At 36.8% G+C, this 27896-nt stretch overlaps 1 protein-coding gene across 1 annotated transcript in view; it reads right to left on the bottom strand.

Annotated features, from left to right (window-relative positions):
* PAXBP1 (PAX3 and PAX7 binding protein 1) overlaps positions 1–19787 on the bottom strand; it is a 31543-nt gene extending 11756 nt beyond the window's left edge. Inside the window, exons 1-10 of the mRNA XM_010956577.3 lie at positions 19299–19787; positions 17752–17880; positions 13370–13546; positions 11731–11952; positions 11066–11169; positions 10025–10242; positions 9327–9516; positions 5480–5603; positions 2010–2109; positions 1807–1922 (exon numbers count right to left, since the gene is read on the bottom strand). Coding sequence (XP_010954879.3) covers positions 1807–1922; positions 2010–2109; positions 5480–5603; positions 9327–9516; positions 10025–10242; positions 11066–11169; positions 11731–11952; positions 13370–13546; positions 17752–17880; positions 19299–19785 — 1867 coding nt within the window. The 5' untranslated portion in view covers positions 19786–19787. The remainder of the gene's footprint in view (positions 1–1806; positions 1923–2009; positions 2110–5479; positions 5604–9326; positions 9517–10024; positions 10243–11065; positions 11170–11730; positions 11953–13369; positions 13547–17751; positions 17881–19298) is intronic.
* Between the last annotated feature and the right edge of the window lie 8109 nt (positions 19788–27896).

Below are 27896 nucleotides of genomic sequence, written 5' to 3'. Positions count from 1 at the left end.
AAAACAGTTTTTTTTCATCAGTGCTTTCTTTGCAGCTTGCCTAACAATAAAATAGGCTTATTAACAAAGGAATAATTGTTAACTGAAACTGAAAGGATAACCAGAGGTAAGTTTAGGTTCCAAATGTCTGTCATGAAAACCACAATGCAGGCAGTCTTCGTTTTGTACAGTTTCAATATGTACCATCTTCTGTCAGCACAATTTAAATAATATCTGTCCCCAACATCTTGGTTCAAATTTCAGTTACCATGGTATAGTAACTGTGAGTAACTGCTTAAAGTACAAACTCTGTATCTAGCTCTTCAGCTCACAAATCACTGTGTAAATAACAGATGTGTACCATGATCAGTGACCAATCATATCGCTTCTTTCAAAGTATGCTGGTGACTGCAGTAACTGACTTAGACAAGTATCAGCAATGGATGTTAGCATCTCTAAATGAAAGGTTATCTAATGCCTCATATGACTTCAGAAAGAGAACTCTTTATAATGGAGAGCTTTAGTCATGACAGCCTACTTCTCAAGATCCATCTTAATATCACCAATAGTGGGACGATCTAACATTTGCTCTCTGTATTATGCAATAAGAAACAGCATCTTTTATGAAGTATTCTCACCTAAAAAAGTTTAATCTGAATCTTATCAAGACTTCAGACCTAAATCCCAGTTTACAAGAAGTACAGTGAATGGAAGAACAAGTTAATACCATGAGGAAACAGACAAATCTAGAATGTAGGATTTTCTACAAGAAAATCTCTTCAGAAAGTTAATGTCTTAAACAAATACATACTAGGGGTGTATGTATGTGTAAGTATGTGTGATATTCATTAATTTTAGATAAAAAGATGTAACAACCAAATGCAAGGCAGGAATCTTGTATGGGTCCAGGTTTGGAAAAAACAGAATAACCACAAGAACAGTCCCAAGAGTTTTTGTGGGGCTGCTACTGAGGAAAATTAAATACAGACATGGTATTAAGAAATTTTAGTTAATTTTCTCAGGTGTGATAGTGGTGTTGCAATTAGGTAGAAAAGCATCCTTATTTTTAGGAGACACATGCTAAAGTGTTTAGAGGGAAGTGCTATGATGTTTTTAAGTCACTCTCAAATGGTTCAGCAAAACACACATATCCCTACATAGAGAGTTAAAGCAAACTTGGTTAAATGATGGTAAGAACTGTTGAATTTGGATGACAGGTATACAAGTTATCAGTGTGTCATTCTTTCCAATTTCCTATGTTTGGAAATACATGTAGAAATATACTATAAAAAAGGGGGGGGGGGATAAGCTTCTCCAACTAAGTTCCAAAGGGCCTGCACTTAATATAACTCCAAATAATTATAGCCATTGGTGGGAAATGAAGACTTTTCTTTGGAGATCCTTCTGAAAATGCCTGACATGTAGCAGCACTAACTATTCCTCTTGGTTGAATTATTCAGGACTCTCTAAACCAGGAATCTCCTTTAGGGCTGAGTGCCCTAACTTTCTAGACCATACAGGCTGCATGGGGCTGCCCCTGGGATCTGAAACATATTCTTGTCACTTTCAGAATTCTATGATGCTGAAGGCTAATACCATTTATGATGCAAGTACTAAAGAAACCCCACGACAAAGTGTTACCACTGATCTTGAGAACTCATCATGATATTCAATAATAAAAAAAATGGGTGCAAGTTTTTACAATTAAGCAAAAAGTGCCTGATTCTAAAGCAGAGGCCACAAAATTTCAAACTATTTCATGGTAAAAACCACAGCCAAGGAGAAACCCTACTCACAACGAATCTCATTTCCAAGTAAATGTCTAACCTTTTTCCAGATTGAAGTTTGTAATATCTGTAGAAGTTTCTTCATCATCACTGGACAGGCCTTCAAGGTGATCTGCCGTCTTACCAGTTTGCTCTCTGGCTTGTCTACGACGAGTCCTAAACAACAAATAACAAGCTCCCACACCAGACAAAAGGGGCTCCACCCTTCACAAGCAAACCAAAGGAAAGCATTGGTAGAACTACCTCCTGGCCTCCCGTTCTGCAATCCGACGCTTTGCGTGCTCCTGATACAGTGCCCGATCTCGTCCAAAGGAATCAAGATTTGGTGCCATCAGAGCCTTATCTGTAAAACAGTAACGGTTAAAATTAAAAGCCTTCCTTCAACAATCTTGAGGAAAGAGTTTGCACAGAATAAGCCATAATGACAGACTGCTTACGAATCTCAACAGCAGGGTTCTGCAGTATCTAGTAAACCAGACAGTTTTCTAGTTCAGAGCAAATCTCAATATTATTGTGTTCCCACAAAAAGGAGTAGAAAAATAAACAGAGAGCTCAACAACACTACACAAATGCAACTGGGCTTAATCACTGTTCTTATGTCTACTAAGAACAGAACTAGTTTATGCTATCATGATGACCAAATAAATTAAAAATCTGAATTACTTGTGCAAAGGGAAAAATAGTTAAGATTTTTTTTTAAGGATGAACTTAAGCACCACATGTTGAATGATATGAAATGACAGCAAAGAAACAAAGGTAGGAAGGATGAAAAAGCAGCTTTGTTGCAGGAGTTTAATAATTTATTCTAATTTTTCTTTGTAGAAATTAATTCTCTATTACTATTTTTAGAACAAGAGCAGAGTCAACATGTAGACTGAAAATCGTACCTAAATAGGAACAAATCGTGCTTTCTCAAACACTACTTTCAAAGCACAATGCTCTTATTTCTTTTTTTCCACATTTTCCATCTCTATTTTTTAATTTCCAGGGCAATTCTCTAGCTTTAGCTTTCAACCTTTCTATTTAAATTTCTATTTCAGTTACCACATTTTTTTAGTTTCCAAGAGATGGTTCTTAGTCTTAGAATATCTCTCTTCTACAGCACCCTCTATTTGCACTATGCACAGGATACCTTCTAGCATCTCCCTGAGGATATCAATTATGTTTTAAATTTTCTCCTGCCACCTGCAGTCTTTTTCCTCAGTCCTTTGGTTCTATTGCTTGTGTTGCTCTCTGATGATCATTAACTACCTCCTATGTAAGAATGAGATTGGAAATTCCATGGAATAGGTGGGAGTTGTCTAACTGAGGCATATCCATCACATCACTGGGTAGAAAGTCAACTTTTTGTTGGGGCCCCCAGATGTTAGTGTCTCAGGGTTTTTTCTCTGGACCCATTCTCTTTCTTCAGAGAAGAGTTCTCGAATCTCTCGCCTAGGGTAGAGGAGGAGTGGGGGAAACAACTGTCTGTGATACTTCCTCACTTCCTATATGGAGATATTCTTATATATGGGATAGTAACAGGAAGCAAAAAATCCAATGATGGGGGAATCACATGCAAAATGAAAGACAACAATTAAGGGCTTTGGCCTATTTTTTCCCTGATATCAAAGATGTGTCACCAATAGCAGCAACAGGAAAAATAAAAACAAAAATTAGCTCTTATCTACTTCAGTGTATCCTAACTAACCTAGATGCTACTACTTTTAAAAGTTGTCTTTTTCACTGAGTCTTTCATTCATATTTCAGAACAGCTTAAGATATTAGGAAGTGTGTTCCAGAGCTTACATTACACAAAAGATTAGTAAACGAGAAAGATGCCCCAGCTCTACCTCAACTGTGACTCCACTACACGCTACAGATGAATTAGCTAAGACATCCCAAACTACAGAAGTGATTCCTGCCTCTTTAAGCAGTAGCCTTCACTAAAGAAATATTTTAAAGAAAATTCACTATAGTAAATGCTTAAAATGTTACTATATTTTTTGTAAAACATATATTGAGGGAGATAAAAGAGTAGATGACTCAAGTGATAGCCTACTTCATTTTTGTAAGAACTGTATGCAATAACTGTGATAAGTTTACAAATCTAAACAGATGAATTTCAGGCTATGTTTTGTTTCTTCAAAAAAAGATCAGAAAAGGAATTGATACTTTAATATCCCCCACAATTTTCCTCAACTCTTTGGCAATTAATGAATACTCCCTCTAGGATAGTATTTTTCACTTTCTCATTACCTTTCATTTCTTTCCAACTCTCAATCTAATTAACATCCATCATTCAACTCTTACTTCAAATTCCATGTAAGTAAATAGCTCCAAATTATAAAGAACAGAATATAGGCAGGAAAAGGTATCTGATAAAATGCACAGCTCACACAACCTTAACTTAAAAGGAAATTACCTCCCGTCGTAGGTATAAAGATTACCTGAAATCTGCCCCAGAAATCTGGTTCTGTCTGGATCAAAGGTGATTTGGGAGGGATGCATTAGTCACTTAGATGCCCAACATGGCAACAATCCAATTCAAACATGTGTGGCAAAAACAAAAGGTCAAAGCCACTCATATGGCTTATATCTGAGCCTGACTCATCTCTGATTATCGTATTTCCACCTCTGTATGCTGTTCCAAAACCCATCGGCACAAAGAATGTTTTCTTAGGGATCCAATGTCTCTCTAATCTAGAGGACATGCTATATGGCAAAGTATTCTTTTCAGAAAGAATAGTAACTTAGGGCCCTTTGCACCTGAAACACCTAGGGTGGCTGTTTAACATGCAGATTACTGGACACTACCCAAGACCTGGGGACAGCACCAAGAAATCTGCATTTTAAACCAATATCATGGGTAATTTCAATGCATACTTCCATTTAATAACTGTTGACATAGGGACCAAAGAGATGACAAAAGAAGCCACAAGAAATTCAATGAAGGAAAATTCCCAAGCATCCAAGAATACAGAGGGCAATGAAAAAATAGAATTAAAAGGTTTAAAATGTCTGATGTTTAAAGAATTTCAGCTAAACTATTTAATAAGAGGTTTCTAATTAATTTTGGTTTTCAATTAACACATGTAATGAAAGGAATATAAATTCAATTTCCAAATTTTTACATTAAAATTTTAAGAAGTGTAGGAATCAACTGATCTACTAAAAAACCCAGTATATAAGGCAAATTGGAAAATATTAAAAAAAATGTAAATACAAAAAATTTTGCTTTATCCAAGGGGTGAAACTCAAAACTCCCCTAATCTTGGAGTTATATCGTTTGTTATATAAAACTCCCCCCTCCTATCCAAAAATTCTCAATTCCTAATTAAAAAATCTTTGCTATGATCAACAATAGCATTTGTATCAGTGTTATAAACAAGATAAAAATGGGGGCAAAAATCAATTAAGAGTCAAATAAACAGTGGTTTTAAGATAAAATACTGACAATGTCTTTTCTATACTCAAAACAATGAAAAAATATACCCAAAGAAGAGTAAGACTGATAGAATACTAGTGCATGATTTGAGCTCCTTTGCGAGCTATTTTTCTCAAACACAATCTAAGCACATGCTATTATAATTTTTAGATCTACCTGACACAAGAACAAGGAAATTCATTTCCTTAAAAAAAAAAAATGCTCTGAGATGTCTAATTTTCAATTAGGATGCACTAAGTAAACAAGGTTGTTTAATGAATAATAAAAACCTTCAAGATGGACTGACTTGAATGGCTTGAAAACTCCGAAGATTCATCTTTAATATCATCTTGTCGTCTTTGGACAAGGCGGGAAGCTCGCTGTTTGTACAGCTGATGTATTGCTGATTCAAGTTCATTAATCAGTGGCACCTGTAAAAATACAACACACTCCGTAACACCAAACTCCCAGCTGCTTATTTATCTGAGGGTTCCATATTATTTCCGGATTTCTGAAAAAGTACCCTCTGGACAGAATAACCATGAATCCCTAATGGGACACAAATAGCAATTCAGTTTTAGGATGTTTGGGAAACACCACTTCTTCTTTTAATCCATATATAGAGCTATAATGTCCAGTGCCTAGTTATTGGAGCAAAAGTTTGGTTAGGAAACTTAACACTTTAACAGTAGTAAAGAGAGCAAGTAAAGAAATGTCAGAAATTTTAGTGCTTTTCTTCTAAAATAAAGTATTTGGAAGAACTTTTTGAAAGTCTATTTTTAATTTTCTAGCAACATGATCTGCCTTGCAATTTTTATAGTTTAAAATGAACCATTATTGCAGTGTGGCACCAAAAAACATGAAATGGCTCTGAGTAGACAAGAACAGGAGTGTGCTAAATGCCCAATTTTGAACACTTAAATTGCTCTGCCATTCATGTGTACCAAGTACCTTACAGCAATGTTACACTATTTTGCAGCTGTATTGTACATTTTAAATGTGAACTGCATTCATTTACATTAATAAGGTAAATAAAATTTCTAACTATCACTAACCTATCTAAAATCAATCTATTTCAAACTCAGAAAGTTCTTCTCTTCTTATCAAATGTTTAAATTTTTCCATATTCGTAATAAAATCCTTTGCATGAATTGTCAGTTTACAAAGTCAACAAATTTTTCCAGGTTATTATCCACAGCTAAGCATTCACTTGGTTCATATGGAATACATAAGCTTATAGAATGAAACCTAACTTAAAAAGAAGAAACCAGAAAACTTTCTCTTTATAAATACCTCATGTTATAACCAAATGCTATGAAACTTTCACAAAACACTAACAACCACTACACATACCTGAGGAAACCAGAAATTCTAGTTTCCTGATGGTTAGTACAAATGGAAAACACATTATTTAGAGTTTGGGAAACACTGGCACCAAGTGTTATAGCAGCTTCCTGAACTGAACAGACTGCAAATGGAAATAAAAAAAGGCAGGTGGAGTATAAAGATGTCTGTAATAAAAGCAATTTCATACACTTGCATAATTCCATTGCAAAAGCAGCAAATGTTCAGAGAGGTCAAACTGATGGAGTTGTTTTATTCTTTAATATGCCACACCATGAGGAACAATGTCCCCAAATTTGCATTGATTATCTTGATATTAGCTGAGCCCAGAGACTCTAAAATTTACTATCATTGATTTTTAAAGTAATTACTTCCACATTATTGTGACTTACACTTTCCCACCCCCTCATTTTTTCAAACCACGCAGTACTAAAGACAAGTGTACCCATGGACCTACGATGCATTCTTTTAGTCCTGGAGATTGTTAACACTCCTCAGCTGTAAGAACTACATGCCTGAGACTGCATCAGACAGAACTTCATTATTCAATTTATAGTTACAATTCTGATACTGTAATTTTTTTTATTTATGTACTTGAAATACTTTTTAACAAAGCCCAGAGGAAATTTTACTGAGAATAAGAGCCCTAAAATACATTTCCAGCTCTCATTCATGTCTCTTAACAATACAATTTATCCCAATTGCACCATGACAATTTCTTTACCCTCTCCAAACTCAAAACTGTTATTAACTATTATTATTTCAGGAACAAATTTAAGGCAAAGAACACAAGGAAGATGACTACAGGAAAATAAAACAACAGAAAGTTAAAATGACCTGCAACATAATTAAAAATCTAAGTTCAAAACCACTTAAATTTCTGTAAGTGGAAAAGGCAAAAAGAATATTTATCTTTCTATGGCCTTACCCTGAAACAACACTTTTTATTGTATAACTGAAATGAATATTCAAATCTATCCAATTATTCCTAAATATTTCCAAAATGACAATTTATGACAATAGTACCTCAGGAGTGGTCTCTAATAAAACCAAATACAGAAGAAAATGTCAAAACGAATTAACACATCTTTAAAAGAGGGGTTTATCTACCTCTTTTATTAATAGAGTAGTCACTATATAATAGATAAGGTTTAAGAACTGCTCCAAACATTTATCTAAATAACTCTAAGCAAACATATGAACACAATCTAAGGAACAGGGTAATCAAGGAGAGAGAAAGTGTACTACTGTTTTTAAAATAATAAGCAGTTGAAAACTATAGGAACTAGATGGACCTAGTACCTAGACTAGTACCTAGTCTCTTTCACTGAAACATGGTATACTCTGTGATCATATTATTGCCAGTATTTTTTAAGAGTTCAGTTTGCAATTACAAGTGTATGAGTTTACTCAAGTAAGTTCCAAAGCAAAGACCAAGGTACTTCAAGAAAAAGCTCCACAGAGACAAACTTCACTTACAAAGTATGGTTTAAAACGAAGATCCTTTCTCTGGTCACAGAAGATTTTTAGACCAGCCCCCACCACCATGCCCGCTGGGCTCAAAAGGGCTTTATCCAAAGAACACCAACCACCAGCTCTGATCCTTCTGTCCGCTTCCCATTTTGACTCTAGCCCCTCTGTAAAGAGTCTAGCCCATGTTTCTTTCTCACCCCTGTACTTGTCACCCTAAGCCGCAGATCTGCCACAAGGGATACTGTAGCTCAGAATGTAGCTGCTTTTCCAGAAATTAAGTGTTAAGCACAAAACCATGAACCCTTCAGAGAAGACTTGGTGAATGCCGTCTCAGCCTGGATCTGACTACAGACAGGTTGGAACCATTAAGACCCATTAGGAAGATAGTCTGCCATTGTTCTTTAGCCAGCCTTTGCCCTTAGGGTATACTGAATTAACCCAACAGAGATAGTAAGAGTTAAAATACTCATTTAAACATACTATATGCTTACAGATTCTATGCTAATTCACATAGCCAAGAATAAGAGAAAATGTGCCTCCGAAACCTGTTATCTCTTGCAAGTATAGAGATGGGATATTCAAAAGCACCATATTTTAATTTTTTTTTTAAAGAAAAGGCTAGAAAGTTCACAAGTGCCTACAAACCAATGCATCAAACAATACATTTATCTTAAAAGAAAAATCAATTAAAAGGTTGTCTGAGAAAAGGATTCTGTGTGCAGCTAATTTTTAAAATGCAAACAAATGGTACAACAGAATGCAAATAATTGTGCCAACTATCATACTAAAAAAAAATGAACTTAAGGAGAAATAAGACCTTAAAAGAAATTATGGCCAGTGAATGGTTTCTGAAATGGATAAAGCAGAGGCTTATTCAGATGAAAACTATCAGCAGCAATGGCAATCAATTTTATCTAGGATAAAAAATAAAAACTAACAAAATTTTGCAACTTTATGCACATTTGGAATTACTTGTAGAAAAAGTTTAAAGATAAGTTTGGATCTGACCACAAAAAAGAAAATTCTACCAGATGAGTCTCTTATAGTCTAATATTCAAGGCCAGACCAATTATCTGCCATTACATTAAGACAGGACTTGCCAAAATCTTATTTAAATATGCTTTGAATTATCTTTTTGTTTTCAACAAAGGTACTAGATTAGCCCCTAGGATAGAATGTCGCTAATGAAGTGAAGAAAATGAGGCATGACTTTTCATCTCTTTTAAAGCTGAATTCAGTGGGTATTTTCTGAGAAATATAGAAATGATCTCTACAAGGCTGTCTAGACTTCCCTAATTTTGCCTTATTCAAAGAGATTAATATTTTTGCATTCTTACCTTTTCACTGAAACACTCAAGCAAGTCTTGGACATACCCTCGCATTTCTTGCAAAAATTTATACCGTTCACCAATACCCCCAGAAGACCCTTCTAATCTTTCAATAGCCCTGGTGGAGTCCACTCGGCTTTGCAGATGTTTCTCATGCTGCTGTCGATTTGTTTTGTGCAGCTCTTTCATGGAGTCCAACCTTAAGAACAGAAAAGGATAAATATAACACATTTACATCCAAAAGTCTATGCTGTCAGGACTCTTGCAAAATTACAATAATGCACTTAGATCCACTATTAGAATACAAAAATGCATGGAGTGGATCTTTTCATTTGTACTGCTTTTTTCTCCAAAAGTGGCAGTTTATACACTTCATATAAAGTTATTTGGTGGGCTAACCAAAAATCTCACTGTTTTGCTTTTCCCCCCATATCTTGACTACACTTTTTCAGAGTCCAAGAGGTGCAAACTCAGAACTGTCTTCAACAAGACCATGGAGTGGCATTTTTAAAAACTTTTCGAGGCTTCCACAGAAGTAATCCAAGAAGGTAGCAGAACCAAGTATGAAGTCATCTTCTGTTTAGCTTTTGAAGGTGGGCCAGTGAATCTTCTTTGCCGATATTCTGCATCTGCTGCTACCCCAGACTACATGTTGCCTGAGGGAACAGAAAGCTAGGACAGGTCTTTAAGAAGTTGATCTGCCCTACCTGTCTTTAAGCTGTTTCTTTACCAAATCAATAGTAACGGGAGTCATCTCATTACTGGGAGTTTTGAAAGGGACTGTATTATCTGTTTTTTGAGATTTGGCATCCGATGATCCATAGGCCGTATAACTATAAGGAATGCCATAGGATGAACCATAAGGCATTGTCTGGTAAGTGTTCTGGTAGTACATATTCACTTCAGTGGGCTGACTTGCTTGAACCTAGAAAAGAAAAGGGATAGAAATGAAAACTAGTAGTAAAACTATGAAAAGAATAATCTCATGCTTTTGGGGTTAAAAAAAAAGCAAAAATTACACCTATTTTCTAAACAGTATAAAATAAATAATCACAGAGCTCCTTAAAATCAAATAAAAGTAGGGATAGATGAAAGTTCTAAGTCTTATGGGATTACTGGATTCATTTCTAATAATTTTCAGAAAAACAGTATCAAAGAAGTTTAGAGTTAGAAGGGACATTAAATTATGTCAAAACACTAGTAATAAAAATAGCTTACATTTATGCAACATTTCCATTGCACTATTTACTTCTATAAAACAAATTGTTGTAACTATTTAGGAAGATATTTTTCATCTACAGTGAGTTATTGCATTACTGAGAAATACATCTTCTACAAAATAATTTTTAAAGTCAGAAAATAAACAAGCTATATGAGAAAGAAACATTCAATACAGTGGTCCTCATACTTGAGTGAGCATCAGAATCACCCAGAGGGCTTATTAAACAGATGGTGGGGCCCACCCCCAGAGCTTCTCATTCAGTAGATCTCACTCAGGAGGGTGAGAGAATTTCCATTTCTAACAAGCTTCCAGATGATGCTGATGCTGTGGTTGAAAGACCACTTTGATAAATATTTAACTAAGAATCTAGAAATTCTTTCACCATTTTGACTGTAAAAATCAAAATATAATAGTTTCTTCTAATAGCTTAGTCAATTCAATATACAATGTTTTTACTTCAACAAAATACAACAAAAAATTTTAAAATTAATTTCTTAATTTTTGAAGTTTAATTCTTTCATCTTACCTGAGGGATATTAATTCCTTTTCTTATCTGCTCCTGTTCCCATCGGCTGAGCTCTTCATCTTGTTCTCCAGTTACTAAAGCATCATCATCACTCCCCTCAATACCTACAGCCATAAGCAGCAAAGAAACGTAAATTACTCCAGAAAAGCAGTGACGGAAGGGATACTATTTTACATTTATTAATATAAAAACTAAGCAAAACTGTTGGTATTAACTCAATCTTACGAAAATTAAATGTCTATTATGATCTCCATCTCATCTGATACTGACTTTGCTTGTCTTATACACAGTATCCCTTAAGCAGAAGGCAGCATCAATGTAACAGTTAAAACCTTAGATAGGTTTCCTTACCTCTGTGAGCTTGACATGAATTCAACAAAGGGAAGAACGAAACCTAACGCCTCCTAAGAATGTTGAGCCAGTTATATCTCTACGTATCTCAGGTGCTTAGCATAATACTGGTCACACTGTACTCAATAAACAATAGCTATCAAAACCATGCTCTACTTTTCAAAAAATCCCAGTGAGACACTTGTACCCAAGCAAGAACAGTTCTATAACATTAAATGTAGTTAAATAAATACGGGTACTTTTTATTTGACTTTAATATCAAATCATATTTAGTAGCATTGTAACAGGCTTATTGTCCCATTAAATCAAGTTACCTATTTCCTCTGCAATTTTTTGTCTTTGTGACTTTTCCTTCACAGAAAAAACTATACGGCGTTTCTCATCATCATCTTCATCATCGCTGGCATCATTCTCATCTTCTCTAACAAGGCGGCCTTTCCCAGGCTCACTATCATGAGGAGTGAAATCCCCCAACTCCCGGGCCATCTGACGCTTTTTCCTTGCAGCATGTATAAAAGCTGCATCTGGAATTTCTCCTGGAAATAGTTGGTAAGGATTATAAACTATAAAGTATTAGGGCACATGTTTCTATTTTCTTAAAAATATAAAAGATAAAAGAATTTCACCAAGATAGCCTTGCATAGTGATGTTCTAATGTTAGTTGCTGGCACCCCCTTCCCAAATTGTGCTGTGCAATCCAACTGATTTATTTTTAATTTAGTTTAAATGGAAACTAAAAGTCACTAAGGAGACTAAAAAGTACACATAATGGCAATATGTATGGGAAGGGAGAGAAGGGAAAATATACTAAAGCAGTTTATTTTAATAGTAATTTTTTTTCATTTTTTTAAAAATAAGCAAAAGTAATAAAATCATTACTAAACTAGGAAACAGATAAAAACAAGGTACCCACAATTTTTTACAACGCTAAAATACACCATTAGATTTCAAATATATTTCTCTTGCAAATAGTTTTCCGTTCACCTGTAAGCACACTGAATATATAATTTTCATCAATTTTTCTTCATATTAAAATAAGCTTTTTTCCAAGTTGCTAAGTACAAATTTTAATTGCTTAACAACACTCACTCCGTAGACAAAGTATAATCTACCACATAACCAAACTGACATTTTTACCTACAGTAAAAATTAATGTCTTGCTACTTTTCTAATTGTTATTTAAATAGCTATGTAGTATCCCACCATGTAAATGCACCTTAACTGACTAATCCATTCCTCTTCTGCTAGACATTTTATCTAAATGCTGCTCATTACAAATAATGTTGCAATAAAAACATTATTTCCTTGGGATAAATTTCTAGCTATGGAATTACAGTACAGGGTCAAAGCGTAAGAGTATCTGAAATCTACTTATTCGTATTGTCAAACGGTTTCCCATAAGGACTGTACCGATTAAAATGCTGCTAGATGTATGTACAGTATTTTCTCAACTTTACCAACACAGGGGGAGCGCTTTTAAATTTTATAAACATTAATGAGTTAAATGGAAATTCTTCATAATTTAAATTTGGCTACCAAGCACTTATTCAAAAGCTGATCAGCCAGTGAATAGGTCTGCAAACTATTTCCATAAAATAGTTTAAAAAAAAAAAGTGTGAACATAAAATAGCTAGTTTTGCCTTTAGCGACAGTTCTAAAAAAGTTAAAAATCTTCATCTGAAATTCATAAAAAAAGACTTTAATACCATTTATCTATTTACTTGAAGACTGATATTTGCTTTGATAACTGCTTGTCTCAGGATGAACTGGAAAGTTGGGAAGTTTCTAGTTCTCTTACTTTCTGTATTTGCAAAAGGAAACAAACATCTTGGCTTCTAACAGGGATGTCATAAGAAATACCACTTAGCTAACCCCTTCCTTAACAACCATCTTTACAGATGGCTCATTCCTGAGGGCTTACTTCAGTTGTGAGAAGTATTTGCGAGCACACACCTGGACGGAGAACGTTCAAAGAAGATAAAGCATTTGAAAAGGCTCCGCCAGCTTTTGGCTTTTCTTCCTCCTTCTCGCTTTCCATATCCATTTCATCTTCCCCATGTTCACTGATGATAATTCCATCTTCTTGATTGGTGTCCTTAACATGACCTGTTTTGTCCAAAGGTGGTTCGTCTACATTTTTGAAAAAAGTAATTAAAATATATTTAAAACAAAATCCACAGATTAAGGAGATACTCTTTCTCCTATTATGGGCTTGATTCATTAAAGCCTGAATTACTTTAATTGTTTATAAAAAAATTCAAATTACTGATGTGTGAAAATGAAATACCATAATAGACACAATTGAGAGGTAAAAATAACAGGGGAAACGGATGCATGAGGCCCTGCTCAACCCCTAGCTCTAGTTAATTTTATCAAAATGTTACTAGTTTATCAAAACTAACCGTTCCTTCCTCTAAATTCCCATAGGTAACTGTCTGTACCTCTTGGAAGCATTATTTCACTTTATGTCATTAATTCATTAAACTCTTAAGCCCATTCAAGGCAGCTTTCTATCAAGAATGAAGATTAAAGACCAGATAAACCTCTCTGTAGTGAACACTTACAGGTTATCTTCTAAGTTCACAACCATTTGTCACCTATCACCTTAAGGGGTGAGACCCAAACATCACAGTTACACTGTACAAAACTCTGACTCCACTGCATGACCAAAGAGCGGACTGTGTTATGTTTTAATTTGTGACTGAACCTAATCTTTCTGGGAATCTGGAACTGGGACACAGAAACAAGTCAGAGACCAGGTGGTACTAAAAATCACATGCAAACTAGGAAGGGAGCTGTGGAGTAGCCCTACGGACAGAGAAGAGAACTAATTCTCAGGACGTTCCTGAAACCAGTTTCAAGACTGCTTTCCTGCCACAGGGTTCCCGGAGGCACCACTTGGTTTTACTTTACACCAAGTGGTTTACTTTATTTGTAATTAAACAGTCCTATTACTACCTTCCAACCCAGGCAAAAGTCAGAAAGTGTTTTCCACCTTGAAGCACTGAACCTAACAATGTACACAACAGGCAGAGTGAATATAATGAAACAGTAAAACAAAAGTTCATTCTAAATATGAAAGGTGTACTTCTGTTGTGTCCCTAGAATGTTTCCTTCCCAAAAACTGCTTCAAAAATTCTCAATTCTTCTCAAACCATATTCTACTTCCCTAAAGAATTCCAGGGATAATTACCACCACCACCACCCCTCCTTAACTTTGCTGATAAGATTTAGATCACTGTTTTAGGCTCTCTCACTTTATCAGACATATAAAGACAGATGGTGTCAAGAACTACCCATTTCCTTCTGCTCTAAATCTAACTAAATCAATGGCTTTTAATAGACAAAACAGAACTTCGAAAGTTTTACAAGATCAGATATTCCCGGATAATGATTTCTGCAGTCTTAAAAGACTCACTATCTCAACAAGTTCCCAAGTATTTGCTTGTGATTGAGCATACACAAGTCTAAAATACGGTGACAGCTGAAATTTTTGTTAGTTGTCAGGCATTTTCCTTCCAGACATCTTTATATGAAAGAGATGCTAAATAACCTTTTTCTAGGCTACTCTTGTGCCTCAATTTCTTTGACTACTATTTTAGCAAACTTGCTCTCACAAATATTCTCTTTACTTTGAATTTGGTCAGGCCCTCCCTCTCCTCTCTTCTGTCTACAGACACAGGCTTCTCTTTACCAACAGAACTTCTACTTGATTCCAGTTGTCTCTCTAGCTATTATCCTCTACTTCTCTCTCTGCCCAGCTTCCCAAAGCAGCAGTGTGGACCTGCTCCCTACGACTTTCTCACCAATCTGCACACCTGAACACTGGCAAATGGCCTTTGATTTCTCCCATTCCACGCTCACCAGTTAACTCAAAAGCTGCACCCACAGCTAATTCACACAGTATCACTGAGCAATTTAGCAAAGATGTTCCTTCCTCCCAACAGGCGCACAGCCTGGCTAGTAAACTAGCCTCTTTTGCCAGATGCCCTCCTTCAGAAAAAAATGTAGCAACCCTGGCAATAGCCCTTCCTCAGCCTTAACTTGTCCTGACCTTTCCGGTACTATTTCATATAACTGACAATCACCACCCTGAAACTTTCCTATCTTTTCTCCTTTGGACTTTATGATTCTTTCCTCTCTTCAGCAAATCCTTTTCTCTATGTAACACTTATTATAGGCAGAAGTCTTTGGTTCAAAGGAATTTTTCTTTTATGCTATTCCTTTATCAATTTCATTTACTTTTGGTTTTAATTATCACCTCAATGTACCTAAATCTACATCTCCAACTATTCACTGGCTCAAATCAAGCCAGTGATTCAACTTGAACTCAAATTCAAGTTTAAAAGTGAACTCACCACTGTAGGAATATCACAAAATAGGTTTTCCAAGTTGATACTCCCCTAGTTTTCAAATCAATGCACCTCTGCCTATCTCAGGAAGGTTGGGGTAGGAAGAGTTCAGGACTGTGAGTTGATTAATGAAAGAGCTCCAGAGAACCAACGCTTCAGGGATGACAACTTATAATACAGAGGCTCTACCTTTGGGGAGGACACTAACTGAGTTATCTGGTGAGTGGAAAATCGGTTTTATGAAAGCAGAAGACAGAGAAGGTCACAGAAGGTGGCCTCATAAACCTCTTATTTGCTTTAATTTCTAAACTCAACACTGAATGATCCTTTCTCGGTTCTCACTTTTCCTGATCTTTCTTATATGATTTCATCATACACAGCTGCTTCTCAAATGGTTTGGAAAAACTGAAGCAGCTTCCCAGACTCCAAAATAATCAGTTCCCCTAAAAATACTCCTCCTCCCACCTGCATTCCCTATTTCTGTATGTAATATATAATTATTCACTCAGTCACCTGGCACAAAAGCTCAAATTTGACTATTTCTTTTCAATCCAATAGCTAAAGCACTCAAGTCGACCAATCCTTCCCTTGGAATACTTCTCAAATAATCCCTTTTTTTTCCATTTCTCTTCCCACACCCATAATAAACATTTTTAACTCATCCACGATTTCCAACTGAGTCAGGAAAAGCCTCAGTCTTGCTCAACTGAGACCTTTTTAAACCCACTATTAATGGATCAAAGCTGGCCCTTGCATTTAACCTGCTTTACGCCTCCAGTCTCTCCTTGTGCCAATCCATGCTGCATGCTAATACCAGGTTAAGGTTTCAAAAGGCATTTGTCATGTCACCATCTCAGCAGGTCACTGAATACAGCCAACTCTAAACCCCTTACTACATACTAAACATCCTTCACAATCTGTCAACAACGTACCTTTCACCCTAAACCTCTGCTTCCTCCACAAATCATCTATTTTGGCCACCAGGTGTACTTACTCCTTTCCAAAGCAGCCTAAGTCACTTTAATCTTAGGTAATATCCCCATACACTCCCTAGTTTTTGGAATTCAAATTATCAAAGATCCAGCTTCAAATTCTACTTTATCTATAAGACATTCCTTGACCCACCTCTTTAAAAAGAAAGTGGTTAACCTTTAAGTCACTCATTGGACATTTTGCCGAACACTGGGGTCCAGTTATACATTTAAGTGATGCTGTCTCCAAAATTAGATTGTAAATTTGAGATATAATGATACACTTTTTCACATTAAGCCTGTAGTGGAAAACCTAGGAAACAATAATTTTACCTTGAATTACATTAAAGAAAGATTTCCCTAAAGCATTTGCATGAGAGTAACTAAGACCACAGCATATTACAATGAAACGACTTTCCTAAGGACAAATAACTGCTTAAAAATTTTAACTGAGGTTGTGAGAGGAAGCAAGAGATATCTATACAATGTAGGCAAGCACCATCCACTGAGGAGTCTTCATCTGCGTATCTGACAAGGCTGCTGAATGGGAGTATTATCAACATTAGACCTAGGACATTCCTAAAAATTCCCTAAGAATTAAACCAACTGTGTAAGTAACACCAAAGAAACTGAAAACTTGTCTCAGCAAAGTACTTTTACAGGAATTTGCACAGTACTACTTCAAATAGGAATAAACCTGAGTCTCAGGTTTAAGTGGGAAACCTCCTTTCTCTGTCCAACAGGAATCTGAACACAAGTGAAAAAAAAAAAAAACCAGGAGAAGATTTAGTCATTGTAGCAGAAACATTCCAGTGGCAATGGTTCAATCTTTTGAAAAAAACGCACTTACAATGCAATTGTGTTAAATAAAAGAACTCAATCATCACTCAACTTTGAGTCTTGACAAAGACAAAGTCAAATGAACAAGTTCACAATATATACCAAACCCATTCAATTTCTATGAGAGAGTTTCATTTTGTCATTTCAAAAGAATTTTATTAGTTTGACTTACTGTCAGCTGATGAGTTGAGTTCTGTCTTAATCTTCGATTTTTCAAGATCTTCTTTATATTCTTTCTTAAGCAATTTTACTATCTTTTTGCTATAACTTGATTTCTTCACTTTGAAAACTTCTTCATTTTCTTAAAAAAAGAAATTAAATGAAGTCTGTAGCAACCATTTTCAGACACTATCTTCCATTTTAACTTTAAAATTTAAAAAGTGTACATACTCATAGTCCAAATCACTACATAATATGAAGTTATTTCAAATCTGTCATAGGCTCTCAAAAACTGAGTCAACTTCTTAATTTGCAATAATGTCAAGTTGAGACTTTTAAAAAGGTGTAACACATGTAACTGAACAAAATCTTCCTGTCTCTTACTGTCTCCTTAAATCATATATTTCAGGAGGAAAAAAAATTATTGAAAAAGCACCTAGTCATCAAATTCTTAAGGAATATGAAACAAAATATCCAAAATCAAAAGGTGCCAGTTAACAGAGCTGTCAAGTCTGAGTAACTCTCTTTGATTATAAAGTGACATGTTGTTATTTCAAAGACTAAATGAGGACTAATCACTTTTCAAAAGTAAATTTTAATGACGTATCCATCAACTTCGATTCAAAAAATTTTAAATCAAACACACTTTACCAAACTGCCCCTATATCCTCAAAAACAAAAATGTGGCTGTACTCCTCTCAAACTTGAAATAAAAAATAACAGAAAGGCCAAAGAGAAACTCCCTATTACTGGAAACAAGAAAGTATCATGCATCAAGACGCAAGAGTGGTTTCCAAAAAATTTTAATTTCTTTTTGCGTAAAGTGGACTTAATTGAATTATATAAAAACACACTGAGCACTTCTAGAAATAAAATGGTTTAAGGCTCATTTATGATCAGAAACCTAAATCCACTGCAGCCTGGCCCCTCACACCGGATTGGACAAATTGCTTTCAATTACCATTACACCTCTTCATTGTCCAAATGTCAATGCAAGGAAAGCCACATATTTGCAGCTCTATTCACTTTTCGGGGAAACTGAGGCTCAGCCATCGCAGGGGACTGGCCCAAGGTCAACCAGAACCAGAACTTCAACTCCAGGCTTCTGTTCCCAGACTTAGTACTACTCTTCACAAACCCGGCCTTCTTGATCAAGAATGTCTGACCAAGACCAGGATGCCAAGAGGCGTGGGCACTGTGACCTGCACAGGGCTCAAGGAACGTGCCAAGAGCAGTCAGGACACTCAAGTTCTCCCTAAAACACACCCGCCAGGAAAGAGATAGGGCAGGGGACACTGAATTTCCACTTGAAAAACCCAGAATGACTGATCTGAGACCGGGCCCCTCAGAATAAGAAATGCACGGGAGGACGGTGAAGAGGAGGCGGTAGTTAAGAAAAGGCTGGTGGCGGCGCGGGAACGCGTTCCCTGCCGGAGCAGAAGGCCGGAGGCGGGGAAAACTATGCAGCAAGTCGGGCGGGAAGGGGATCGGTTCCCGGGGGCTGAGGCTGGGAGTGCAGGGAATGTGGGCACCCGAGGTGGGTCCAAGCGCCGCAGTTACCTTCGTCCTCGTCCTGGAAGCTGAGCAGGCTGGCCCGGGGCACCTCTTTGTTCTCTCGCTGTCTCTTGCGCGGCTTCAGCCCGTTGCCAGGCTCTGCGCCGCCCGGGAAACAGCCCCCAGCCTCAATCCCGGGGCCCGGGGTCAGCGCGGAAGGCGGTGGCAGCCCCGGGCCCAGCAGCGACTCCCCCCCGGGGGCCCTGTCGCCGCCGCCGGGGCCCGGCTCTTCGCCAGTGCCCGGTGGCGGCAACAACGGCGGCGGCTCCTGCTCCTCGTCACGCTCTCGCTCCTCCTCCTCCGAGTCATTCCGCTTGCGCACGTTCACTCGCCGGGCCTTTCGGAACATTCCTGTGGCCCGAACGGAGGTCTCACACCCGATCCTACACCGCGGCTCCGGCAACACCGAGCTCGCGACGGCGCACGCGCGCTCTCCGGAGCTCCAGCCGGGTCCGGTCTTCCCTCCAGCTACCGCGCTCCACTGAGTGCGCATGCGCTCCCGCTCTCACTACTTGGAGAGATCTCCGCGCCTCTCGCGAGAGTGTCAGCTTTTTGCACCGTCCTCTGCCGGCGTGGAAGACTATTGGCACGAAACTCTGTGACTCCAATGCTATCTGACAGGTCACAAAGAGGATCATAGAGATGAGAGGAAAGAGTAAACCCTGCCGTTCCTCAGCCCAGGGTGCTGCAGTGCGTCTTCCGCGCTTACGCAGAGTGTTCACGCGAGGAAACCTCCCGCCAAGCGCTGGGAGGGGCAGGTAGGGGAGGAGGAGGAGGGGAAGGGGGAGGAGCGGGAGAAGGGGGAGGAGCTAGAAGGTGCAGCCAGGTTTGATGAGCGAAAGTGCTGCCCCGACGGTGAGGTGGTCTTCTTGAGACTCTAAACTGAGGTGTGAAATGATAGTTATTATTAACTCTGTTTGAGTAACACTTAGTATTTCTACAGCTTTATGGCTACAGAGCACTTCCAAAAACACTGAATTTTATTTATGAGAAAATGTTACCTGGCCTGGTATTTTAGCCCCCTTCCCTTTATTACACTGAAAGCAAAAGTGTTTTTGAAAGAATGCCAAGTTTGCTAGGCAGTTCCGAAACATGGCTGATTTCAGAAACAAACGGAAGGAGAAATCAGCTCGAGGGGTGGGGATGGTTGTGACACTTTTCAGACTCGTGTCACAGAGATAACAATCTTAACGGGCAAGGGCGAGGAACCGCTTATCTGAAGTTGAACTCACAGGCTTTCTCGTTGTATAACCAAATCTAGGGCCTTTTCCTTCACCTGTGTGCGTATATGCAAATTACTTTTCATGTCTCAAAATTCAGAAGGTAACAAAGCGCATTCATATAGTGAAAAAAACCCACAGGCCTCTAGAAGCCTTCCAGTTCAGTGGCAATGTTAAAAGTTTCTCATGATCCTCCAGAGATATTCTACGAACATAAAAGCAAATATGTATATTTTTATGAGTTACCTTTTTTACACAGTATGTAAATGCTGTATTTTTAATCTAACATAAATTGAAGGTCAGTTCATATCTGTACATAGTGTGGTTTCTTTTATCCAGCTGCATAGTGATCCATTGGTAGACTGTACTGTAATTTAACCAAGCCCAAAATATTGGTATTAAGGTTTTTTCCTGTCTTGCTGTAATAATCAATGCCGCAATGAAAAGCTTCAAAAAATGGTCACTAGTGAAGAACCTAGGTTTGAAATTGCTGAATCCAAACTGTTCATTTGTAATTGTGCTCATTCTGAATTGCTCTTTGTAGAAGCTGCAACAATTTGTACTCTCCATCCTGTCAAAATTTCACTTGATCTTTAAGTTCCAAGTTGAAGCAACAGATCCTAAACCCAAGAATCTCTGTGTCATACACATCTGCCTCGCCTCTTTGGTTTCCTTTGATTGGATTTGAGATCTGCCCACCCATGACTCACTTTTGGAAACTAGAAAGATGGTGTAGGCTGAGAGCATCCTCTGTAACATTTTCTTTCCAGTTAGTAGGGAAAGTTAATAACATCTGGCTTCCATTCTACTCTCATCACTCTTAAGTTCTTATATTCTGACAGTTCAGCATTGATTTAAGTTCTGATTCAAACAGAGTGTTTCATTGGTGAAATTAAACTCCAGTTCCCATCACAGAAGATTCGAATTGTGCCTGATCAGCCTCTAGACACCAACTCCAGAGCCAAGACACAAATCTGCAGTAACATGATTAGGGCAGAGGTAACAAAGATAAGGTCCCAAGCAGAATACATTAATATCTTGGCCTAAAACTTCAAAAAGATCCTCCACTGTAAAATTGGTGGTTGGCTATGAATAGAGAGGAGGACACTGTTCATTTTAAAGCAAGCCAACAAATTAAAAGACAACATGTATTTATAACTTTGACAGTCTACCTCTTCAGATAATTGAAGGGCAAAGTTAAACACTGAAAAGTTATCTTGCTGCCAAAGGTCCTTCTAGAGGTTATAGACCTTGCAGAAATTAAATTCCTGAAACTGAATGGCTGCTTCAGTCGCCTGTCAGCCAGTATATTATCCAAAACTAATTATTTTATAGTGCTTTGAGCATTAAATGAATTTGTTTATTGAATATGCTATGTCATCACTATGTAATATTGGAGTGTTTTTAATATTCTGGGAAGACAAAGGTGCTTCCATAGAACTGTTACATCTTATCATGTTGTTTGAATCAATCAGTTAGTTCAGTTTTTTTTTTTTAAATCATCCTTCCAAGCAGTAAGTCTGATTAGTTTTTTTCACCGAAAAATTATGACTTCACATTAATTGACTCATATATTCAGACACAATAGGCAAACCAGTGTGTTTGTTTTCTTTGCCGACTCAGTACTAGACTCTGTAGTCTGGAACAGTGCAGGTCTATGAATCTGTGAAAAGTTTTCCCTAGTCAGCTGCCAAATGAGAAGAGGAAGAACAGTCTGTTTGTATAGAATAGCCAGATGTCCTTTCTTGGGGGGAAAAAGGTCCTTTATTCTGAGATTATCTTTCCCTTTCCATGTCACTATACTAAAATCTCTTTCTTTATATGAAAGAATGATGATAATATCTGGTAGAGTGTTAGTTTGTTGTTACACCTTTATTTGGCAAACTAAAAAGTGGTGAAAACGTTGAGTCCTCCCAAATGGTTTATTTTAGCTAAAATTTTTATTTGGCAGGCAAAATCTAGTAGTCTAGGAAGCCCTTATCTATGAATTTTTTTCTTTCTAAAACTATAACTCAATAATTCTATTCTAGGGGGCGAAAAAGCTGAAATCATTTAATTATTTAAGTAAGTTTCTTCAGACCTTGCCTTGGTGAAGGCAGCTCTACATTAACTTAAAGTGTAAGCTTCATGGGGGAGGACATTTTATGTTCTGTTCACTGCTAGCTTCACAGTACCGACCTGGCACACAGTAGGCAATACATATCTCTCAACTGAATGGTCCTGGACATTATCTGTTTGTTTAGTTAGTGGTAAATGTTTTGCCCTATGTTGCTATAAATCAACATTTTCTACAGCTTGTATCCTTTTATTCTCAAAACAAGATGGGAAGACATTTGTTATAAATTACTGGATAGATTAGTTCTTAAAATAGTCATAGATACTGCCCTCTCTGCCTTTGGGAACTACGTCCTTTGGGAGAAAGGCACCCAGCCCAGCGAGGCTGGAAGCCTGGTTATACAGTGTACTAACTAGGCAGAGGATGGGCATCTGATCCAAAGGAGGCCAATCAGGTTCTACCAAGATTTTGTACTTGGAACAGAGACAGTGAGTCCCTGCTTGTGGCTGGAATTGCAATGAACTCAGAAGCCAAAGGAAAGGCATAAATTACCATGTCAATTTAGGAGCTGAGAAAGCTAGTCTGTGCAGCAGGAGAGAAGGATTAAGCAGATGTGCTAGAAAGCAGAAGAGGACAGGAAGAATAGCATATGGGATTCTCATATCTTTACTGGTTCATGTTCTCAATTCTTCTTAAAAGCTGGACTGCACTCCTGCCTGTGGGTTCCCTTCGATACCCCAAAATCCTTAGAATAAATTTCTTTTTTGTTTTGCTGTTGATGATGTTTTATTGTTTGTGTGTGTGTTTGCTTAAAGTAGTTCAAGTTTATTTCCATTAATTAGGAGCTAAGAACACTAGGACCAATGAGTTCTAACAAAATAAACAAGAGTTACTTAAATTCGTAGTAATGGTAATTTTAGCCAGTTTAATAACTCTTCAGCTATAGCTTTTGTTCAGAGAGGAGCTTTTCTTTCTTCCTTTTTTTCTTTTTTTAAAGATATTCATACAGATATACTCAGTGGTATTTAAGCAGTGGGTTAAACTGAGTAAAGCTCTTTACCGTGCAAGCATGTAGCTTTTGCAATTAAAGAGAGCCAAGCACCTCTTTCCAGAGCATGTGAATGGTCCTCTTAAAAATGTTAGAAAATTTCTAAATTCTTTACCTCAAACTGCATTTAGCCATTGTATCTAATTCAGTAAGATTATCTTTTCTAGCAAACTACTATTATTGGTGTAATTCACATTTGAAAGCTTCAGACTTTTAGAAGTTAAAAAATAAATTTTTTTTGCCACATTAGTATGCCCACTGGAGAACACTCAACTTTTATGAATGGACTGGCAATTGAACTGTAATGGCTATTCCTTCATCTTCTGAAATGATAGTTTCTTCAACAAAAAGAAAGTTAGTGAAATTTCTTTCCATCCAAATTTAGAGTATCTTAAAAGTAAACAATGTTTTATTTACTTCCATGGAAATATTGAGCTTATTCAGTATTTTAAAAATACATCTGCTATTTAGACCAGGTAGTTCTATCATCATCCAATCATCCATTCATTCAACAAAATTTATTTAGCATCTGCTATGATCTGCTATGATGCTAGGTAATAGGAATATAAACAAGACAGATGTGTTTTTTCTCCTTTTAGGTCTTTAATCAGGTACTGGAGATAGATAATAAAACAAGTAAAAAAACAAAAATTAATTACTGATTGTAGTTAATATTATGAAGAAATCAATAGGATATTATAACTTAAAACCCACAGATACAATAAAATGATATAAATTTCAGCTTGATTCATTTTTTCCCTATGTGCCAATGGCCATTTAAATCTCTTTATCATTAGTACATGTGGAAAGATTTCTGGGATTGAGCAGAACATTTTCCTTCAAGATGATTACAATTAATAGCTCCAGGATGTCTCCTTTTGTAAACTTTTCTTTGAGTATTTCATGCAAAATAGGGAGCAGCTGAAAATTATTTTATCTGGTTTAGTATTTTATGTCTTCTAGTGTTACTGTGTGAAAGTATAATTCATTACCGTGGTATGATATTTATATTACATTCACAATGCACACTTTATGAATACATCTAAGAACTATACAACCGTTACAGAAGCAAAAATAGCAGTGCATCCTGTCTAAAAGAACATACTTATCTCTGTTAGCTCAATACCATGCATGCAGTATTGTCTTTCCTTCTTGGGGGAAAAATCAAAAGCAGATACATTATTAAAGACAACAGAGTTGTAAGTATCTCTTCTGGGTATAAAAGAAGTTAATGTTTCTTTTTTCTGTTATTTAGTTTTACTCAAGGGCAGCAAATTGTACACTAAATACACTGTAGTATGGTTATAGAAGGAAGTATCAAATCAAGCTTTGAATTTTTAAAAAACTAAGTGGACTTTTAAAAATAATCTTTTTCTAATTATAAAAGTACTACCTGCACATTTTAGAAATTTAGGAAATGCAGAACAATACAAAGAAGAAAATAAGAAGCACTGATAATCTTAACACTTCATTTTTGGTACATTTCTTTCCAGAATTGTTTTATGAATATTTGCTCATTCATTCTTAGTGGTTTCAACGTTCCAGTGCAACACCTACTTGGAGTTTGTTCTCTATCCTCCTGATCTCCTCCGTCAGCCTTCTATCATAATCATAATGATTGCACCCTGGACCTTCTCAAATTACTAGGGAGTTACTGGGAGTCTTCTCTAGTTCACTTTCGTCCTTTCAGTCTACTGACTCTACCTCCAGTCCAATGAGCCCTTCACTTTTCACCTCCCATCCTCTTCCTCCTGCCTTTCCCCCCTCCTTATCCAGATTGGATTTTTTGGGACAAGATTACAGTCACTTCCTTGCAACAACTTCAACTCCCTTCCCCCTCTTCCTTTGTTGTTCTCACCCAGAAAAACCCTAGCCATAGTTGAGCCAGACTGTGGCCTTCTCTGTATCTGTCTCTAATTAGTTAACCTTCCTGATTTTCCCTTAAATTGACTACAAACTTCAAATGGACACTAAATACGTAATTTTTTTTGTAATGCATTATTTTACTATGCTTCTTAGTCTGAATTAGACAGATAAAGTAGTCAAATAACATGCACGGTAATATGGGATTTTAATAATATAATCGGTGAGCTCAAATGTACAGATAGAATTTTGTACTCTGCACAGACTACTTAATCACCTATTTGTTAATATCAATCATTAACCTGGCTACAAAAACAAACAAACAAACAAACAATAACCTGAACAAATTCTTCAAAGTAGAGATTTTATAGGGCACATTCTCCAACCAGAGAAAAAATTAGATGACAAACCAAATTCAAGAAAGTGAGAGATCCTTCCTAATTAAAAAAAAAAAAAGGCCTTAACTACTTGGGAATTAATGAATAGTCATCTAAATCTCTGAATCAAAGAAGACAAAATACATGTACATTATCTGAAAACTCCAGAAACTAATAAAAATCTTATTTCCATATAAAAATATATGGTACGTAGCTGAAGGGGCACTCAGAGAATAATGTGTAACTTTAAACTAAGTTTATAATTATAAAAGTAATAACAAAAATAAAGTATTCAGCCTCAGAAATGACCCAAAAAAATAAAACTAGCAAAACAATTCAAAGAATTTGAGGAGTAGGACTATTCAAAGATAAAATAGTAATTAATAAATTAGCAAATAATAAAATAAAAACCAAAAACATAGGAATTACAAAGAAAAATGAAGCCTAATAATACAGAACACACACACATATCACCCACAACTTCAGATATAACCAGATATGAGGACGAGCCAAATTAATTATGAGAAAATGTTATATGGAACCCAAAATATATTTGAAATTCTGCAGGAAATGTGTATTCTAGCAAAACACAAATTTCACAAAACTGTCCTACGAAGAGCCTTATAGCTCCTAACAAAATGGTAGACTAAGAAGAAGCTGGGAAGATTTTTTAGTAAGAAGTAAAGAGACTTTGAGTAAAGATGTGAGAATGACTGTGTTTTTATCAGTTCCTTTCCCCATCATTCCAGTAAAACAATGACAGAGACTTTAAAATGTATGAACATATGGCAATGAAGAGCTCATGGGAGAGCCATCTGCAGAGATTTCTATGCAGTATTTTTAATGTCTCCTTGGTAAGTTTGCTTTCCCACACTATGAGCTTATTACTATATACCTCTTCCCTAACCTTTCATGCCTCCCCAGCTGATAACTACATAATTCTTTACTGAAAAGATAGAACCATCAGAGAGAGCCACATGGACAAACCTGCTTGTGTCTGGACTCGTCTCCCTTGCCTCCACTTAAATGAAAATGTGAAAAAAAGTGAAAATGTGAAAATGAAAAAAGTAGCCTTCTTCCTATCAAAGATGAATTCAGCAACTTGCTCTCAAGATTCTGTTTCCTCAAGGACTTCTCTCTTTTGTCCACCCTGTCTTCTTCTTTTTTTTTTTTTAACATTTTTTATTGATTTACAATCATTTTACAATGTTGTGTCAAATTCCAGTGTTCAGCACAATTTTTCAGTCATTCATGGACATATACACACTCATTGTCACATTTTTTTCTCTGTGAGTTATCATAACATTTTGTGTATATTTCCCTGTGCTATACAGTGTAATCTTGTTTATCTATTCTACAGTTTTGAAATCTGTCCACCCTGTCTTCTGCCTCATCAACACTTTCCACTGTGTCGTTCCCAGCAGCATGTATACCTATTTTAGTATGTTCCGTCCTAAAACTTCTTTTAACATCTCTTTTCAGCCACTGCTCCTTTTCTCTGGTCTCCTTCATAGCCAGGCTTCACACATTTGTCTCCACTCCCTGCCAGCCCTTCCTCCTGTCCCATTCATTCCTCAAACCTCTCCAATCTGACTTCTGTCCTCACTACTTCACCAACACTCCTGTTATGGAAGTCACCAATGACCTACCTCTTGCACATTCAGTGGACTCTTCTGTGTTCATCTTATTTGACCCATATACAGCCCTCAGCCCAACTGACTCCAGTCTCCTACTTGAAACACTCTCCTCTGAAGGGTGTGCTGGAGCTGGCCCTTTTGGCTTACAAGAGCTAATTGTCCACTCTCCTCTCAACTTCAGGTTCAGTGATGCCACCTTGTAGCTTGAAATTGGCCATGGTGGGAGTATTTACATCATGGAAATCAGCAAAAGCCTCAGATTAGATCTCTTTTTCCTGGAGATTAAGTATTTACCAGTTATTAAATATTTACCAGAACACCATTGCTTCAAAAACACCCTAAGCTTATGTTATTTCCTTCTTCACAAATCTTGTCAACCCCCTTATTGGATCTCCTCTAAGTG

This window comes from Camelus bactrianus, chromosome 1, assembly GCF_048773025.1.
Source record: "Camelus bactrianus isolate YW-2024 breed Bactrian camel chromosome 1, ASM4877302v1, whole genome shotgun sequence".
In the NCBI taxonomy this organism is placed as follows: domain Eukaryota; kingdom Metazoa; phylum Chordata; class Mammalia; order Artiodactyla; family Camelidae; genus Camelus; species Camelus bactrianus.
This window is presented reverse-complemented; position numbering and strand designations above follow the sequence as displayed.